Source organism: Marmota flaviventris, chromosome 8 (assembly GCF_047511675.1).
Source record: "Marmota flaviventris isolate mMarFla1 chromosome 8, mMarFla1.hap1, whole genome shotgun sequence".
NCBI lineage: Eukaryota > Metazoa > Chordata > Mammalia > Rodentia > Sciuridae > Marmota > Marmota flaviventris.
In genome coordinates, this window is record NC_092505.1 from 122,539,560 (window position 1) to 122,558,286 (window position 18,727).

The window sequence follows — 18,727 nt, forward strand, 5'->3', positions numbered from 1 at the left end:
GGCATTTTATACTGATAGAGAATCAAGTACATGAAGTAGTCAGGACTGTGGATTTAGTGGAGCTGTAGGTTCAAAGATTAATAGAACAGAAATGAAAACTCAGAAAGAGCCCTGAACAACTATGCCCATAGTGTCTGCATGTCTGTGCTCCCTCTAAATTCATATAATAATAATAATAATAATTATTATTATTATTATTATTATGAAATAAAATATTGAAACCCTAATCACCCATGTAATGATAGTAGGTGGTGATTAAGGCATGAGGACAGAGCTCTTATGAATGGCATTAAGGCTCTAATAAAAGAGGCCCCAGACAGTGGCTTCTGCATTCCACCATGTGAGGAATGAGGCAGCAGGTGACATCTGTGGACCGCAATGCTGACTGTTCATAGATGGTAGGGACAGTTTACCTTACCACACTGATCTCAGACTTCCAAGCTTCCAGAACGACGAGAAATACATTTCTGTTGTTCATAAGCCACCTGGTCTATATATAGTATTTTGTTATAGCAGCCTGAATGGACTAAGACCATGCCCAACTGATTTTTGACAAAGTTGAAATTCAATGGAGGAGAGAGAAAGTTTTCAGGAAATGGGCATGGGAGCCATTGACATCTATAAGCAGAAAGGGAAGAGAGGAAGAGAGAGAAATAGAGAGAGAGAGAAAGTAGTCTCCATCTAAGTGTCTTACCTGATACTGATGCAAAAATTAACTCAAAATGGATTCTACACTTAAATATGAAGTGTAAAAAGTAGAACTGTTTTAGGGGGAAAAAAGAGGAAAGAATTTTCAGAGTGTAAGGCTAGGCAGAGTTCATAGATTTGACACCAAAAGTGTGATCCATATAACTGGACTTCATCAAAATAAAAATTGTTTTCTCTGAGAAATAGGCTGTTGGGGAGGTGAAAAGACAAACTTCAGAATGGGAGAAATACTTACACATCAGAAATCTGATAAAATTCAAGTATTGAGGATAAGTAAGAGGTCTTGATACTCAATGGTAAGAATATTTTTAAAACAAACAAAAAACCCAAACCCAGTGCAATTAGAACAAAAGACAAGAGACATTTGATGGCAGAGTATGGACACATGGCAAACGAGCACAGGAAAATACATCCAACTTCATTACCCACTAGGACAAATTAAAACCATAATAACACGTCACACATCTGAATGACTACGACAGAAATAGTGACACCATCAAATGCTGGTGAGGGTGCAGAAAAACTGTGTCACTTATACATTGTTAATGGGAAAATAAAAGGGTACAGCCACTATGGAAAAAAGTTTAGCAGTTTCTTAAAAAACAACAACAACAACACTATGTATGTATGCAACTATCATACATCACAGCAATTATACTCCTGTTATTTATCCTAGAGAAATGAAGACTTATGTTTGCACAAAAACTTGTACCAGAATGTTTATAGCAGTTTTATGCACTGAAACTCCAAATGGAAACCACTCAGATGTCCTTCAATAGATGAATGGTTAAACAAACTGTGGTACATCTATGCTGTGGAATACTGCTCAGCAATAAAAAAGAAGTGTGATGAATAAAATTCACATAAGCAACAGCCCCGATGAATTTCCAGAGTGATGTTAGTGAGAAAAAAAGGAGCCAGTTCTAAAAGGATGCTTACAGTGTGAGTCTATTCTGTAACACACTCGAAATGAGTAAATCATGGAGAACAAATAAGAGGGAGCCAGGGATTAAGAAGATAGTAGGTAGGAAGGAGGTGGAGCTTAGAAAGATCACATGCAGGCCCTGGGGTGATGCCAAGGTAACCAGTGTCAGTGTCCTGGCTGTGATACTGGGCTCTAGCTTCGTAAAATGTTACCACTGAAGGAAACGAGATAGAAGGCACCCAGATCTCTCTGTATTACTTCTTATAACTGCATGTAAATCTACGATTTCCTAAACATAAAGAATTTGATTTTTTAGAAAACCAGCATTCTTTTCCAAAGTTTAGCTGCTGCTATGTAGCAGCCATTCTTTCCCTGAGGCTGTTTCCTCTTAGAACACCGCAGCCCTTCCAGATTTCCTTTAGCAAGGTCTCTTCTTTCATTGGCTACTTTAAGCATGTTACTAATGATCTGAGAAACACCCTAAGTCAGGTGGCATTGCTCCCACCTACCCTGAAGGGCCACCAGGAATCCGTATTGGCCCCTGCAGGGCGCAATATAAGGAGCATGGAGGAGACCTCCTAGAGCTCCCGCGTTGCCCAGCCCTACTCCTGAGCTGTTAGGAGTAGTTTATACACCACTCAGGCCTTTCTAAGTCACATCAGCGCAAACTCACTGAGGACTTCTAACCTAGATGATTTTCTAGGACATATGGATAAACAAACCCACCGTGGCATGAAGAATGGACAATTAAATACACTGCCTTGAAAGGGCTGTAGAACCTGGGGTTGAGCCCAGGAGCAAGTATGTCAAAGGAAGTGAGAGAAAAATGATAGGTCAGCTTGAGCTTGTAGTAAGTTAACCTTAAGTCATTCATTCACTCAATCAAGGAGCACTAACTGAGCACCTACTTCCTGTTCAGTCCTAGGAACACTCCTGCTCCAGACCAGGGAGAAGAGAGGCTCAGGAACAGAGGACTGCAGCCTGATGTGTCAAGTAGCAAGTGCTAGCACTGCAGTAGCCAAGAGCCACGAGGACAGCACTGGGGGCAAGAATCCACTTCACATGTGTCAGGGCAGGGCCAAGTCCTGGGGCCGAAGCAAGACCCCGATAGAGTTATACAGACTCTCCTGCCACTCCCCTGTATCCGGCTGCACATACTGGGTAGCGTGTGACTCAGGACCCTCTTTGTCAATCAAATTCACATCTTCCCAGTTAAGATATTCTACTCATAAATCTAAACATGACACAGGGGGCGGGGGTGGGAGGGGTTGCACACAGTGGAAACCAGGTGGTGAGCAGGATACATACTTAGGAGATAAATACTTTAAAAAATTAAAATCATACTATAGTAATACATGCGTTTCCATGTTTATAGCAGCACGGTTCACAAGAGCTAAATTATGGAATCAGCCTACATGGCTATCGGCTATCGGTAGATGAATGGGTAAAGAAAATTATGTGTGGAGTGTGTGTGTGTGTGTATGTGTGGAGTGTGTGTGTGTGTATGTGTGGTGTGTGTGTGTGGTGTGTGTGTATGTGTGGTGTGTGTGTGCATGTGGGGTGTGTGTGTATATGTGGTGTATGTGTGGTGTGTATGTGTGTGTGGTATGTGTGTGTGGTGTGTGTGTGTGGTGTGTGTGTATGTGTGGTGTGTGTGTGCATGTGGGGTGTGTGTGTGTGTATATGTGGTGTATGTGTGGTGTGTATGTGTGTGTGGTATGTGTGTGGTGTGTGTGTGTATGTGGGGTGTGTATGTAGTGTGTGGTGTGTGTGCATGTGGGGTGTGTGTATGTGTGTGTTTGTACTGGGGATTGAACCCAGGGGCACTTAACAACTGAGCCACATCCCAAACTCACAAAGTCCAGGTTCCTACTTTCTCTCATATATGGAAGCTCCAGAGGAAAAAGGAAAAGAAATGTGTGTGTGGGGGGGGTGGAGGTGGCGGGAATTCTCATGACAATCTGAGGGAGAAAAGTAGAGGAAAAGGACCAGGGGAGGGAGGAGGGGGAGAAAAAGGGAACTACGGGGGAACCCTATCGACCCATCATATATCATGATACAGTGTGCACATGTGAACGTCCAGCAAACCCACCTCTGTGTAGAATTATCATGCACAAATGAAAACATGGAAGAAAGAGACGAGACAAGAGATGCAGAAGTCAGAATCGGCTGCTGCGACTTGAGCCTGAATCTGAACACAGCACCCGTTCTTAGAACCTGGGAGCCCCCAACCGGCTCTGGAAAGGAAGGACTCCATAGGAAAACGAGAGAGCACCTGTCCTGACAGGGGTGGTCCATGCAGCCCTCGAGCAAGGATAGACAGGAGAAGAGCAAGGCCCTTTTCTCCCAGCTGGGTAGAGGGGAGAGGTCAGGTGGGTTGACCCAGAGGCAGGACAGCCTCTTGGTGGACCTCTGGGGACAATGGTGCAGTCAGTGGCAACCAAGTGGCAGAGGCAGAGGCAGGACACTTCACAATGGTGTGGTCCTCCCATTGCAAGTGACCTGGTGTGGAGTCTCATCACAGGGAGGCAGGTCAGTACAGCAGGCCTCACAGCTGGTGGCCCCAGAGAGCAGGGAGGAATGGCCCCAGGAGGGACACACTGCAGTGAGTTTATATCTGGTGGCTCGCCACATTCAAGAGAGTCATACTAAAAGGGAAACTGCCAGAGTGTGCTCTGGACTGAGGAGCCTAGACTGCAAAGTTCCTGGCCGCCTTCTCCACACCCTGCTCATGCCCAGGGTTGTTTTGTTCTTCTCTTTCTGCGCTTCAGAAATATGCCTTTGATATTATTAATGAGCATAACGAAGCCCTGCCATCACGGGACTCACCTTCCCATTAAAAGATGCAAAGTATTGTATTTTAATGACGTCCAGGGCCACCCAAGCCAACCATTGCAAGGGATGTCATTTGCCGGGGAGCTCAGCTGGAACTTAGATAAATAATAATAATTTTTAAAGTTTGTGGATCATATTGAATTTGGCTTAATAGGCCCTCTCTCCAAACCTCTGAAAGGATAGCTCATAAAAAAGTAATTAGTTTATATAGACTGTCAAGGTTCATGGGGGACAGCTGGCCTTTGATGCCTCGTCTGCGATTACAGGCAGCTACAAGATAATAAAATCGAGCTCTGAACTCACGCCAAGGTATTCAGCGATCTCACCCTGAGCACTCTGCCAAGCACAGGGCCCCATAAACTCCTGCTCAGACTCCTGTCCTTTGATTCGGGATCTCAAACAAGCCTAAGACATTTAGGACTTGCGTTCATCAGCCCCCAATTCCTATTAAAGTAAAACCACTGACCTTATAAGTTCGTGCTCCTAATTAATGTTTGCGGTGGGCTTCAATTTCAGCATGGTCACTGCTGCAGGCCATAGCCACCGCTTCTGGAGAAGGGATCCGAATCGGTATTAACTTGTCTAAGCTTGGCCATCACATGGTCCAGTTACTGCGAGTTGGTGCTGATTTTTCAATCATCCTTCATTTTGCTGTGATTACCAGTCAGGATGTTTCAAGAGGATTTCCTGAATGTTTTCAAATTCTCAGTTCATGCTTTTTGGGGCCCACTTACCTGTTCTCTCAGCACCTTTATTTTCCAGTAGCTCAGATGGTACCCAGGCCCCCTGCATCCGGTAACCATGCCAACAGGTGGTTTTCACTAGACCTCCTTGGTTTGTAGGAACAAAGGCACGGTCATCTCAGGAGAGGACGTCCAGAGGCATAAATTATGAATGAGGATGATTTCGTGGGTCTGCAGGATCACCAGGACACGGGGACCACTTGGGAACTAAGGATACCCGACAGGGGCCACTTACACTCTCTCCCCTGCAGACAGGTCTTCTCTTTAGGACAGTTGCCTTCCCTCCCTCTGCTGACCCAGCATCCGTAACTGTGATTTTCACGTATTATGGAAGCCTCATTTGCAGTCCCTACAACTTGGGCGCAGGAGAGGGGGGTCTGGGTCACATGGCTTGGAATTTGCCCAGCATGAGCAATGAAAGAGAAAACATTCTAAATGTGTTGGGTATCATTCTTACATTATAGATTTGGTACATTATAGATTTGGAGCCTGGATATTCTGGGATCTTCCAGCTTGGATCTTCTGAATTGTTTTCTGAACAACAATCAAAACAAAAGTGTTTTCTTGTTTTTCCTGATTTCTTGTCCTGACTTTAGTGTTCTGGGTGTGGCCACCTCTTTCACTGAGGCTAGACAGAGTCCCAGACACTGACATGGGACAAAAATTGACATTTTCCCCAGTGACTGAGTCCAGGATCCTGGCTGCAAGAGCAGGATGTCAACTCCCGTTGAATCCCCCAGGCTTGTGAGGAAGCAGAATTAAAAGACAGCAAAAGAGGACCGGGTCACAGGGAGCATCAGAGAATAATGGATAATGTCCACTTGCCCTGGGCGGCACAAACATCCTCAAAAGGAGGGGGACCTGGCAATGTTTTCCCGCAGAATCTCAACATTGCTAGTGCTTGCTGTATGCTTCTCATCCTTCTCTTCTTTGAATGAAAGGGGTTAGTTGAGTTTTTCCTTCTCCTGGTCAGTCTGTATGGGAAGATGACCTTTTTTTTTTTTTTAATTTTCACAGGTCTCTGAATCAAGACTCGCTGTATACAGCCTTCACGAACATCACAAAATCTTGGGTTGCAAGCTCCATACCAGGATCGGCTGCAACCTCCTGGGATCCCAGGGTAGTGAGAAGCATTGTTTGCATGAGGAGGGATGTGAACACTTGTAGCCCACAGGCAGACTGGGTAGAACAATCGCGCCAGTGACCCTAATGTCATCTCACCGTGCTCTTTACCATACCGCGACACTGACCCTGGGAGTGCTTTCACAGGGGGTCAGTAATGAACCCGTTACAGCAGCCGCTTGCAAAACTGCCTGCACATTTCTTTACTTTCTGGCTTCTCGGCAATCATGATAGGGACATCACACTAGCTTACGAGAAGAATACAGTGTCACCCAAGCCAAGGCCACCCTAAATCAACCAGCCTGCAGCCCACACACGGGCTGCTGGTAGCCAGCGATGATCAGCTGAGCCCGGCTCGCATCAGCGCAGCTGCCCCATCAGTAGGTGGACTAATGAGAGAGAATTAATGGCCACCGTTTGCTATGCTCCTAAGTTTTGGTGTGGCGATGGCACAGTCATACTTAACTGAGACATCTGGGTTGGAATTACAACTTCATTACTACTGTGTTTTCAGCAAACTATATGATCTGGTTTAACCTCAGTCTCTCCTTCTATAAAGTAGAGATAATGATAATGCCTGTTTTAGAGGACTGTTGTAAAAATTCAATGATTCAGTGTTTGTAACACAGTGTCTTGTGTGGAGTCACAATAAATGTTAGCTAATTTTCCGAGCTGCTTTATGCAAGTTTGTCTCTGATCCGAGGATGGAGGACTGAGGGGACAAGTGGGGAATGAAAACCACCTCTTTCTCCACTTGCCAAGCTGTGCGCTCTGGCGTGGGACAGTGTCCATCTGTAAGAAGGAGCACCTGTTTCCAATTTGCACAGTCACCATATGGGCTGGCAGAAGTCTGGCTATTATCTTTTATTTCATTGTTCACTTTTCATCTTGTTTTAGTAGAGTATTGTCCTTAACTTGGGGTTCCAGCAAACATGACATTCCTATATTCATGGGCTTCTCTCAAACTATTTCCTAGTGCCAGAGCCCAAGTATTCTACACTTGGACTCCACATCTCTCAGGACCTTCTGAGTTTTGGCACTGAAAGCTTTACATCCCAGGAAACCCCTTCGTCCCAAGCAAACTAAGATGGCTGCCTCCCTAAATGCCCCTTCCTCTCCAACCTTAGTGATGGAGAAGGGTCTACAAATATTCACTGGTTATCCCTTGAATGTGAGTTTGATCTAGAGCAGGACCCACCTGGAGACTTCTCATTGAGAAGATCCTGGGCCCTGGGTCAGGGCCCCTAGTGGATGAGTGTGGCAGTCCCCAAAAGCCTCCTTCCTCCTCTCCTACCACCACTGAGACTATGGAGCCAAGGCCCTTGTGGGTCCACCATGCTCTTCTCTGAGTCCCTCCTCCAGGTCCCCTGGGGGGACGCTCCTTCAGCTTTCCTCCTCTGCCTTCCTTTCCTCAGAGGCCACCTCTGCCACTTGGTGCAGGAGGGGCTTGGTGTGAGCAGACTGCATAGGGTCTGCAGCTGCTTCCAACAAACTCTCTTCACCGGGGCCCTATGAAGAGCCCCAGGCCCCAGGTGGTGCACACAATGGAGAAGTGCAGGCAGAGTCTTCCAGGTGAGATGAGCCCTCCCAAACTCCCCAAGGCTGAGCTGCCACACAGCCAAACCGCACATGGCCTTGAACTTAAAGAGAACGAAGAACAAAATAAAATCAAAAGCAGCTCAGTGGCAAAGGCTGCGCGGACGGGCAGCTTCGGGGTCTCTGTGAGCCAATGACTGGGGAGGAAGGAAAGAGGATGAGAGTTCACGAGAGGAAAGGTTTGGAAGGATCTGTGACAGATGAGAGGAGAAGAGCAGGACAAAGTCCCCAAATGCCTGGGTCTGGGAGCTTCTCACTCTCCTCCAGCCATCACCTGTCTCCCATAGAAAGGGGCCACCCATGATCTCCATGCAGGGGTCATGTTTTGTTCCCTTATCAGCAAGGCAAGCACCCTGGGCCCTAGGCTTCTGGGCCCAAGGACTGTGTAAATGGCCCAGACCACACTAGGGGAGCAGAGATCGGCCTCCTGAGCCACTGGCCTTCAGCAGAGAGGAGAGAGGAATATAAAGTGTGAAGGGAAAGAATGGAGTGGTGGAGAGGTCCCAGGCGTACCCCTTAACCCCATGTCCATCACTGGCTGGAGGCTGTCAGACTGGCAGGAGAAAGAGACCAAAGCCAAATCGATACTTTTCATTCCAGAGTGACGGCTGGGTCAGGGCTCCCTCCCCCAGTCTGCCCGGTGACCCCTCCAGAGCCAACAGAATCAGGCCAGGGGAATGGCCGTCGCCAGGGCCTTGCTGCTCCTGGGGGCTATAGATGACCTTCCAGTGTCCTCTCTCCAGGGGTCACAAGCACCAACTTCACCAGTCTTCCAGGTGACTCACTGGCTGCTGTCCTCTGCCCCCTCAATTGTCCTCAGCTCTAAAGAAACATCAGCTCTGCTCCCGAGGGCTCCTAAGTCACCCCTTGCTACAAGCAGAAGCCCCTGGATCAGAGTCCCCTAGTTAGGGTGGAGACCTGCTCACAGGGAGGGAGGCCCAGAGTCTGGGACATGGGGACAGGTGGCAGACACGTGTGGGAGTGTGCGCTTCTTCATTACTCTTCTGTCTAATCTGAACCCCACCAGCTGCCATGAAATTGGCCATGGTGGATCTCATCAGCAAGAACATTCGAGGGCACAGTCTCAGTCTGTCACTGAAAGAAGAACACATCTGTTTGAAGTCACTGTCTATGAACTAAACCACAAAAATAAAATTCCTACTCCTAGGCTTACCGAAGGAAGGCCTTTCAGTCAAAGCTGACCGTGGAAGAATTCTTTAAAAAAGGGAAAATTATGTATAACAACTTAAAGGTCTAGAAATAGTGGATTGGTTAAATAAATTATGGTATGTTTCTGTGCCATAGATTTAAAGCTGTCTTCCACAGTTTTGAACATGCTTTATTAAGTTTAGAAAATATCTGTAGACAGTGAGAAGACAAAGACTTGGCACCATATATACCATGATCCACATTAATTAAAGGTGTGTATTTACGTGTGAAGAGAAAACTGTAGGGGAATGGGTGAATTCTGGCTTACTCTTTCTTTTTTTTTTTTTCTGTTTCAGTGATTTTCACACGTGTTTGCATGAACAGACATTAGTTCGTGTTTTTCCTGACTTAGTCTTGATTCCAGCTCTGTGGGGCCTGGGGCAGCACCCCAGGCTGGGGATTTCAGGCAGGTCTGAACATGACTGTCTGCAGCGAAGGCTAAAGATTGACCTGGGTTGAGGCCAAGTAACTGCACAGAGAGCAGAGCTGATCTCCAGCCTCCCTGACGATCCCCACACCAACCAGCTAGGATGCAAAGGCTGACAGAGGTGGCTTCTCTGCTGCTAAGGCTGGAGCTGGGAGAGCCACAGGGCAGGAGGGACTGAAGAGCTGGGTCCCTGTAGGTGGACCTGAGGGCACTGGATGAGGGAGCTCACCCCCGGATATGTTGTTCCACCCTGTCCTACTTGGTACTCACTCATAGACCTCTTTCCTGGTTTTTGCTGCTGCTATAAACTACTACATATCTATTTGTATACATTTTTTCCTTCAAATTGAAATGTTTTAAAAGTCATATGAATTTATTTAATAAGAAATGCCTGAAAGGAATAACCAGCAATACCTGCCTTAAATAAAAGTAAACTAAATAACATAAAATGTCATTCAGACTCTAGTTGTGTTGTTGCCTATAGAAGGTTCTGTGATAGAGCCTGCTCTTGAGACATCAGCAAGTGCCTGACGATGTCTCTACCCTCCCGAGCTGCATCTTTCTCTCGAACACAATCAGAAAGATGGAAAGAGAACTTAAAGGGGAAGGACGTAGCATTCAGCCTGCTTTCCTGTCATCTGGGTACCAGGTCAATAGCCTATGCCAATGACACATGTCACCCACACTGGACCACTGGCAGAGGAGACAGAGGCCAACACTAGAGGTTGAGAGTCTGGAATGGGTGGCAGGGCGAATCCATGCTGAGGAGGTGACCTTGCAGAGTTCACAAAATCTACTTCGGTCTCAATGTCCTCATTTGCAAATCAGGCTTGTGAGAGCTGACCTCCCTGTTTCAAAGTTGGCAAGCATCGTGTGTGTGTGTGTGTGTGTGTGTGTGTGTTTTCATGTGTTTATAATCAGAAGGCACATGGTTTGTGACAGTCTGAAAATGTATTTCACAAGTAATAGAGTACTCCGCAAGGATGGATTACAGGTAGAATGTAATGAAATTCATTCCAACCAACTAATATTTATTTGTAGAGTTGCACACAATTTTTAAACTACTTTCTCCTACATCATTTAACTGATTGTCCCTGCACCATCACATAACTAAATACCAAGGAAATTTAGCTTAATGCTACAAGCGTATGACTATCTCAAGACTTAGAAACACTCCAAAATTACTTTTCTCCTTTCTTTAGCATCATCATCACAGATTATAATTGTGCCACTGATTACAATGAAAATGAAGCAAACATTTGTGGCTTATTGATAATAACAAGAATCACAATTGCTCTGATGATTCTCATTATTACCATTGCTATGACTATCAGAACTGCGAGTCACTGTGCATCTTCTGGCTGCCAGAGAGGACTCTAGGCTCTTTGCAATAATATCTTATTTAATCCACATATCAATCCCAGAAGTAGGTACTCTGATTACCTCCCATTTTTGAATTCCTTCCTTAGAGGAGTTTGGTGACTTATCTGAGATGGCAGAGCAGAAATGTAAAATAATCTGGGTCTGGTATGTGAAAATACCCAGCACAGAAAGACAAATGATACATGACCTCACTCATGTGGAATATAAAAAGGTGGATCTTATAGAAGTACAGAGGCACAGCGGTAGAATCCAGGGTGCCGAGGGAGGAGAATATATAATGGCAGTTAGCGAGGAGGAATACATTTCAAGAGCTCTATTAGACAGCAAGGTGATCATTAACCATGATGCACTGCATTCTTGGAAAAATGTAAAGAGAGTGGATTTTACATGCAAACATACAGAAACGATAACTGTGCGAGGTAATGCATCTGCCAATTAGCTAGATTAAACCATTCCACAGTATATGCTTCTATGCTTCAAAATACCATATTGAACATAATAAAAATGTATAACATTTTCTGTCAACTTAATAAAACGACAAAATTAAATTTTTAAAAAAGAGTTAAAACCTCGGGCTTTCCCTCTCACCATGACACATCATGGCTACCTGGAGCCCTGGGTGGGTCTCTGCTATTAGGCATCCGTAGGATCTGAGGTAGGAACAAGGCCCCCAGGTAGGCCCACCCAAAGAGAGCAGGGCAGGTAGACAGTAGAGTTAACTATGGAAGAAAGAACCATTCCTACTGTAACCAGCACTAACCAGCTAATCAAACCAGGCCAAATCATGTCCAAGGCAATTGTCTGGGCAGCCTTCAGAGACTCACCCAGCCTGAGAAGCCAGCCAATTATGCCTGATCATTCTCTGCAGCCCTGTCCTTACAAAAGACAAGTCCAGACCGGCCCAATGTAGACAAATGAGCAGTTCTATTATCTCTGAAAGGCAATCTAATTCCCTTCAAATTTAAAAGTCTCCACAGTATCCTAACGGGCCTCAGTGGGGCACGTGTAGAAATTAATAAGTTCACGGTGTGCCCAGCTTGGCTTTCATTATCATTTTTTGCCATGCAGTGGACAGGATTTCCATTATTACTCAAGGATTTTTCTGTATCTGATTCTCTAAGAAGGTCAAGTCTATAGAGCTCAGACTCTGGGCTGAGAATTGAGACTGAAATTTGAGGGAGGTTTTCCTGTTCAGGTGGGGCAGGGATCAAAAGGCAGTATCAGAAGGACAGGCTACATGGAGAAGCCCTGCCTGCATTCTGGCCCATGCTGGTCTGCTCTGGGATACTGGGCAAGTCACGCAGCCTCAGTATGACCCAGGGGTCTCCTCAGTGACATAAGCAGGGAGGAGGGTCTGGAAAATGAAACTCAAAGTTGTCAAATTTCCACGTTTGAATCATCGCAACACCTATCATAGACAGGCTTTAAATTCCATCCAACAATGTTGGAAAGCCTGTATTATTTGACAGATAATGACAGGGAGGCTACTCTGCCGTACCATCCCTAAATCATACCATCAAAATGACTCCTATGTGATTCAGGGAACAAGGATTCATATGGGTGTAATAAGATCAAAGACTCACACTTTTCAGGAGAGCAATTGAACATATTTCAGCAACTTTAAAACGCTTGGCCAATTCATTCCAATCATGAAAAAAATCTATCCAAATGACAGAATCTGAGATGTGGGCACATGTTGCCATAACAAAGAAATGAAAGCAGACAAATTTCCCATCAGCTAGAGGATGGTAAGCCTTAGAATTACTCATTAAGTTAAAACTCACATAGCCATTTTAAATAGCTGCAGAAGAATATTTAATAAAATGATATATTCCCTTTATTTTAGTGGGAAAAATAGGGCAAGTATTAATATTATTAAACTGATTGATTTAATTGTTTCATTTCATTTGGTACATGGTATTATTAGTGTTATTTAACTAAATAATGTTAATAGAATATTAATATGAAATTTTAATGCACTATGAGATGGGAATCATAATTTTTTAAAAAACTAGAAAAGTGACTGAAAGGAAATACACTGAAATGTTAATGCCTTTGCTTTTTTGTGTGTTTCACTATATTTTTCACATTTTCAGTATTCAATGCTTATTATGTCATGAGCAGGCAATATAAAGGCTATTTGATATCCCTGCATTTTGCACTATGTGCACAATGCAATGACAACTTTTATTTAAATGACAATCATTTGCGATTGCAGATGATTGTAAATGATATTACAGCAGAATCTGTATGTGAGAATTTTTTTTTTTTTTGCTAAAAATAAGTTTTTAAAGAGGAGGAGTGGATAAGAGAATCAAGACAGAGCAAAAATGATAGAGGCTACTGTCTTCCACAAAGCTTATGGCTCACCTCGTGGGCTAAATTGAAAATGAAGACCCTAGGGAAAGGGGAAGAAAACTGCCCCTCGAAGCATGAGCGGCTGATAAGGGTGGGGGGTGTTGGGGGGGAGACTAAAAGCTTCTGTTGACTTGGAGGAGTGATAGAGCTGACAGATATGAATTTTTCAATTTTATGAGAATGATAGAGATCTGAAATAAATCTCCAGTATTTCCTTTTTAAGATAAATGTTTTAAAATAAATGCTTGCAGCATGGATGGATGGCTAGTGCCTGTGTCCTGTCTTGGAGCTTATCATAAATAACATTGAGAAAAATAGCTTTGACCATTCTAGAAAGCACCTTTATTTTTTACTCTTACGAACTCAGGAGATTACATTTTGATGCATTAAGATAGATTTTTTTTTTAGGGTAGCTGCAAATAATACCTGGAGTACAGAAATTGTCTTTAGTTGGAAATAACTACTCAGGGCTTGGCTTAGGAATGAACCTTAGTTTCAAGATGAACCCGAAAAACTGTGGGCACATCCAATGGTCAGAATACAAATTCATGTTTGATGGGCTTCTGATTTAACAAATCCTTTGGTGAACTTCCAGGTAGAACTTAATTGTCCTTTAGCCCTACAACCCAGAAAGTTAAATAATCTTTTGTAAACATAAGATTTTAAATATCATATTTTCTTGAAAAATTTATTTCTCTACTCTGGTCTGAACATCGGAGAGCTTATAACTACTGTAGACTTCAGCTTCCCTGCTCCGTATTGGATGAGAGCATTAAGGGTTGATATAATGAATAGTCAGACACATCCCTCATCTTTTATAGCATTAGCCTCATTACACCGAAATGACTTAATGTCATCAGTTTACTTCCCTTTAGTTTACTCTGTTATGTTCCAAGGAGTCACACACTTGATAAAAGCTGAATGAGCTGAATGGTTGAAAGGCCTCTGCACAGGAGCTCTGAGACAGGGGCATTGCTGCAATGGGCACATGGTGTGGAGGAAGCCACAACTCAGCTCTGTATTTCAGATCCAATTAACCAAGATAAATCAGAATCCTCATTTTTTTTTTTAATGTTAAATCTCCCAATTTCTAAATGTCTTCTCTAGTTTTTAAATGCACAGACATTTCTATGACCCAAACATTTTGGATAATATTTGTTTAAAAATCTCCTTTCCAAGGGTTGCTAAGAATTGATGATTAATCCCAATATCTATTAGTTATCTCCAAGAAAGGATGAGTTGGAGTATCCTGAGGCTCTGCCCAGAAGGTTTGGGGAAGAAACCTCCTCTTTAGTGGAAAAGATTGCATAGGCGGTTGGTTGAAGGACATCTGGAAGAGGTTTGAAAGTGCCCGGATTCTAAACCCCCATGGAAGTAAGATAGAGCCTCTGAGAGTCCAGAGTGTCTCCCTTTTGTCTTCAAGGATGCTTTTGGGTTTGTCTTCACATAATGCTGACTGGAACCCACCCCACCCCTCCTTACTTTATAATGTTCCATAATGAAAAAGGGGCCTGCCCAAAACTTATCTTTTAAAAGTGCAAAAGAGCCCATTTTTTCTTGCCCAAGTGGCTCATAGTGAAGCAGACAAACTGTCAGAAAAAATTGACTTCATCATGGTGAAAACCTCTGCCTGGCACCCATCCATCATAAAGCAATCTTCTGGAAGTCTTGAATACCTTCATTAAATTTCCTGTCTTTCTTCTGACAGTTATAAAATGTTAACAATATTACTCACGATGCAGGGATCTTCAGAAATTCTTTGTCTAATCCCTTCTACCCATCACCCATCCCCTTGTCTTTGCCCAAATCTGTAGAAACATGTGAAATAGTGGTACCCTGCATGTACCTGTCCTGGGACCCCATGCTTACAGGAGGTCAGAAGGGAGCCATAGTAGTCTTGATAATAGTTGGAAAGCTCTCTAGCCACAAGATACAGAGGGAAACATTTTTTTTTCCTTCTGATTCCTCCTCCAAGAGCCACACACACATTTAAGTTCAAGGGCCTGACCTTGTCCTACCCTTAGCAAATATTTCCTGATCCTTTTTTCTTTATCTTTTTCTCTTGCCAGGGCAATAAGCAACAATTCTCAACTTATCCTTGATCCATGAGTTGTGGTGACAGCACATCATACATTTTACCATGTCTATGGGTTATTAAGATAAAAGTGTTCTTAACAACATTACTAGTTTAACTCCGACTCCAGGGGCTACTTCAGCAACTTATCATTATGAAGAAAGAGCGTTTTGCCTTGGTGGCAACATGATGGGGGGAACCGCAAAGAGATACAGAATTCATACAAGAAGTGAGAAGAGGCACACAGCATTGACACCTTGGGCTGATCTAGGACACACACAGCATGGTGACCATAGCTATAAGGCCTTAGCCTGGCTTCTCAGAGGTTTCACAACACATCTCCAAAGCAAGTCAAGTGCAACATACAAAACCATCATCTTACCTGCAAAAGGAACTGGTGCATCTTTATCCAGGGCTACCAGTGGTGGATCCAAAATGACTGTGTCATTGTTCTCAGTTATGACTCCGTGATAAGAGGTCTCGATCCATGGCTTATGTTTGTTGACTAGAGAACAAATGGAGGAAAACAGAACAAAGCAAGAAGATCATCATGTGAACAATTAGCCCATAATAATATTCATATTGCACATTTGCCCAACTACAGGTTCCCATCCAACAACCCCAGGAGGACCATGTTAGACCACGGATACCCAGAGAAGCTTCAGAGCATGCACAGAGGGCTTCTACAGCTCACCCCAACTACCTCTCAGCTAAACAGCAGTACCAAGACTCAAACATTTTCATCTCTAAGACTATGGACCTTCTGACTCATCAAATCCCATTATTTCGATTTCTCAATGCCCAGTGTACAGATTCTTAAGAATTGATACAAAACTTAAATTTTCAAATCCCACTCTCTGTTAATAGATGTTTCAGAATCCTTATCAATCAACAAACTGATAGGTTATGGCTGTGTGTGCTAGAATTTCTGACCTCAACCTAACTGGACCTATCCTGAAGAGCTATTGACATGCATGGATACATAATATACACATATGTATAAGTACCAATATGTATGTAATGATGCAACAAACATTTTAGTATTTTCTGACCATCTAAAGACTATCTAAATGGCTTAAGTTATCTAGCAACTTAAGTTATTCTTCAATAAATTGATGAGCTAAACGATGTATTATCTGATGACTAAGTAATACACTGAAATATCTAACATTATAGGTTGAATTTTGTCTACCTCCAGAAAGAAAGGTTGGTATCCTAATCCCAGTACCCATATTTGGACACAGGTCTTCATAGAGATGGTCAAGCTAAAATGAGTGCCCTAGGTAGGGCCTCATCCAACATGACTGGTGTCCTTATCAAAAGGGGAAATTTGGATGCAGAGACAGACACCCACACAGGGGGAATGCCAGGAGGACAGGAGCTATGCTGCACAGGCCAGGGACCTCCTGGGAGCTGGGAGAGGAGCCTGGACTATAACTTCCTCTAGCACCTTCCCAGGGAGCGTGGTCCTGCAACATCTTGATTTTAGACTTCCTGCCTGAAGAGGACAATAAATTGTGTTATTCTAAGATACTCAGCTTGGGGTACTTTGTATGGAACCCTAGAAAATGAGTATAATATGCTTATAGTCAATAGTTGCTAATGATGGATAGAGAATGGAAATTAGACTTGTGCCAGGATTTGGTATAATACGCCTATGTCGGACTCTTATCTGACGCACATCCAATGTCTGTCTATTCTGCCTCCTTGGTATGTTTCATCTGAGTCAAATGCCATCTGGATCATTGCAGTAGCCTTGTGAGTGGTCTCACGGTAGAAAATCCTAGGTCCACTTAGTCCACACTCCACACTTGCCTTAGGAATGATCTTCTGAAAACCTGCATCTGGTAACTCAACTGAGACTCTTCTCTCTTTATTCAGTCCCCACATACCCTCACAGAAGCACAAAGTAAATGATTTAAAAACAAAATAACAGGTTAGAGGGAGACCTAGGATAATCAGTTATCCCAATGCCAACTCTCACCCCCTCTTCACAGTTTCAAAGTAATACTCCCCAGAGCACCCTGATACATAGCATGATCACTGTAAAGACCATGAAGAAATTAACACCTTGAGGTGTGACTTTCCCAGGACGGCCACGTGGTCAGTAATTATTAAGTGGGAAGATCAAAATCTCTTTTCAAATTTTATGATATCCCGGACACACCCATGCACACACACGTGTATTATGATATATGTGCAATACGCATACTGTATGTATTTCATTATAAATTTTTCAATGACTTGCAAAGCAAGACCTTATATAACTTAGAACAGCTCTGCACAGAGTCCCCTGCACCTTCTCAACCCAACATCCTTCAGAAGGCCACTGAACAGCTGTCCCAGGATTGGAGGGACCACCATTTTCCTCTTCCTTATCCCTTCCCCAGCAATCACAAACTAACTGGGAGGCAATGTGTGGGGCAGGGACATATGCCTAGCCAGTCTCAGGTCTTGGCTCCTGAGATCCCTTTCTGTCTCTTGAATCAAGCCCAGGACGGAGAGCAGCTCTGCCCGCTGCAGGTGTGCGTGGGGCAGCAGGCTCATCCATTCTTGCATTTTGGCATGGAAACTGGTGCTTCATTATGAACCCTGGAAGAATTACAGCCACCCTGGGCTGTCCCCACACTCCTTTACTCTTTTATTAGCCATCAACACAAATGCAATGTAAATAATTTGCAGCTGTTGTGAGAATCAATTAATCTCTTTTTTTTCCCCTTAATTAAACCAAGGGGCCTATTCATTAGAAATGTGTACAAAGCATACGCCAGGAGCTCGCCCAGGGTTTCAGCTGCATTGTGTCACTTGGCTCAGGGCAGGCAATGGAATCTAGGGTCACTATTCCTGGTCTCAGTCCTGGCTTAGGTGAATTAGGCAGGCCCTCAGAGTTCCCTCCACTGTAAAACAGGGATGATGACAGCGTTCAGAGGGCCCTCCTGTCACCCATCTTGTGCTGGACTCCCATTCTCTACCCTTTTATGGCTGACTTCCTTCCTATCTCTGGACAGAGGTGGTATATGGACCAATTCTAAAGCTCATCAGAGGAGATGGGTTGATTTCTTGCTATTATGGGATACCTCCCTTGACTTCTCACTGCTACAGTTCCTTGGGTGCCTATTACAGATTACACGCATATATTCATTAATCATCACAACAACCTCTTTAGGTCAGAGACTCGAAGGGGTATAAATGTTCCCATATGGGAAAATAAGAATGCTAAATCTCTAAAGTTTTCGTATTCCTTTCCCAACTTCCCACTTCCCTCAGACCTGGGTGGACTCTTGCTTTATCAAGGTTGACAAAGATTCACATTTTGATGTGTATACAATCATATTTGAAAGGAGCCC

The 18,727-nt window shown here is 43.9% G+C and overlaps 1 protein-coding gene across 2 annotated transcripts in view; it reads right to left on the reverse strand.

Moving 5' to 3' along the window:
• The window catches only part of Clstn2 (calsyntenin 2), a 561,925-nt gene that overhangs the window by 323,899 nt on the left and 219,299 nt on the right, over positions 1 to 18,727 (reverse strand). For both annotated transcript variants that reach the window (XM_071615603.1, XM_027933766.2), the window contains exon 2: positions 15,763 to 15,885. In XM_071615603.1, coding sequence (XP_071471704.1) covers positions 15,763 to 15,885 — 123 coding nt within the window. The remainder of the gene's footprint in view (positions 1 to 15,762; positions 15,886 to 18,727) is intronic.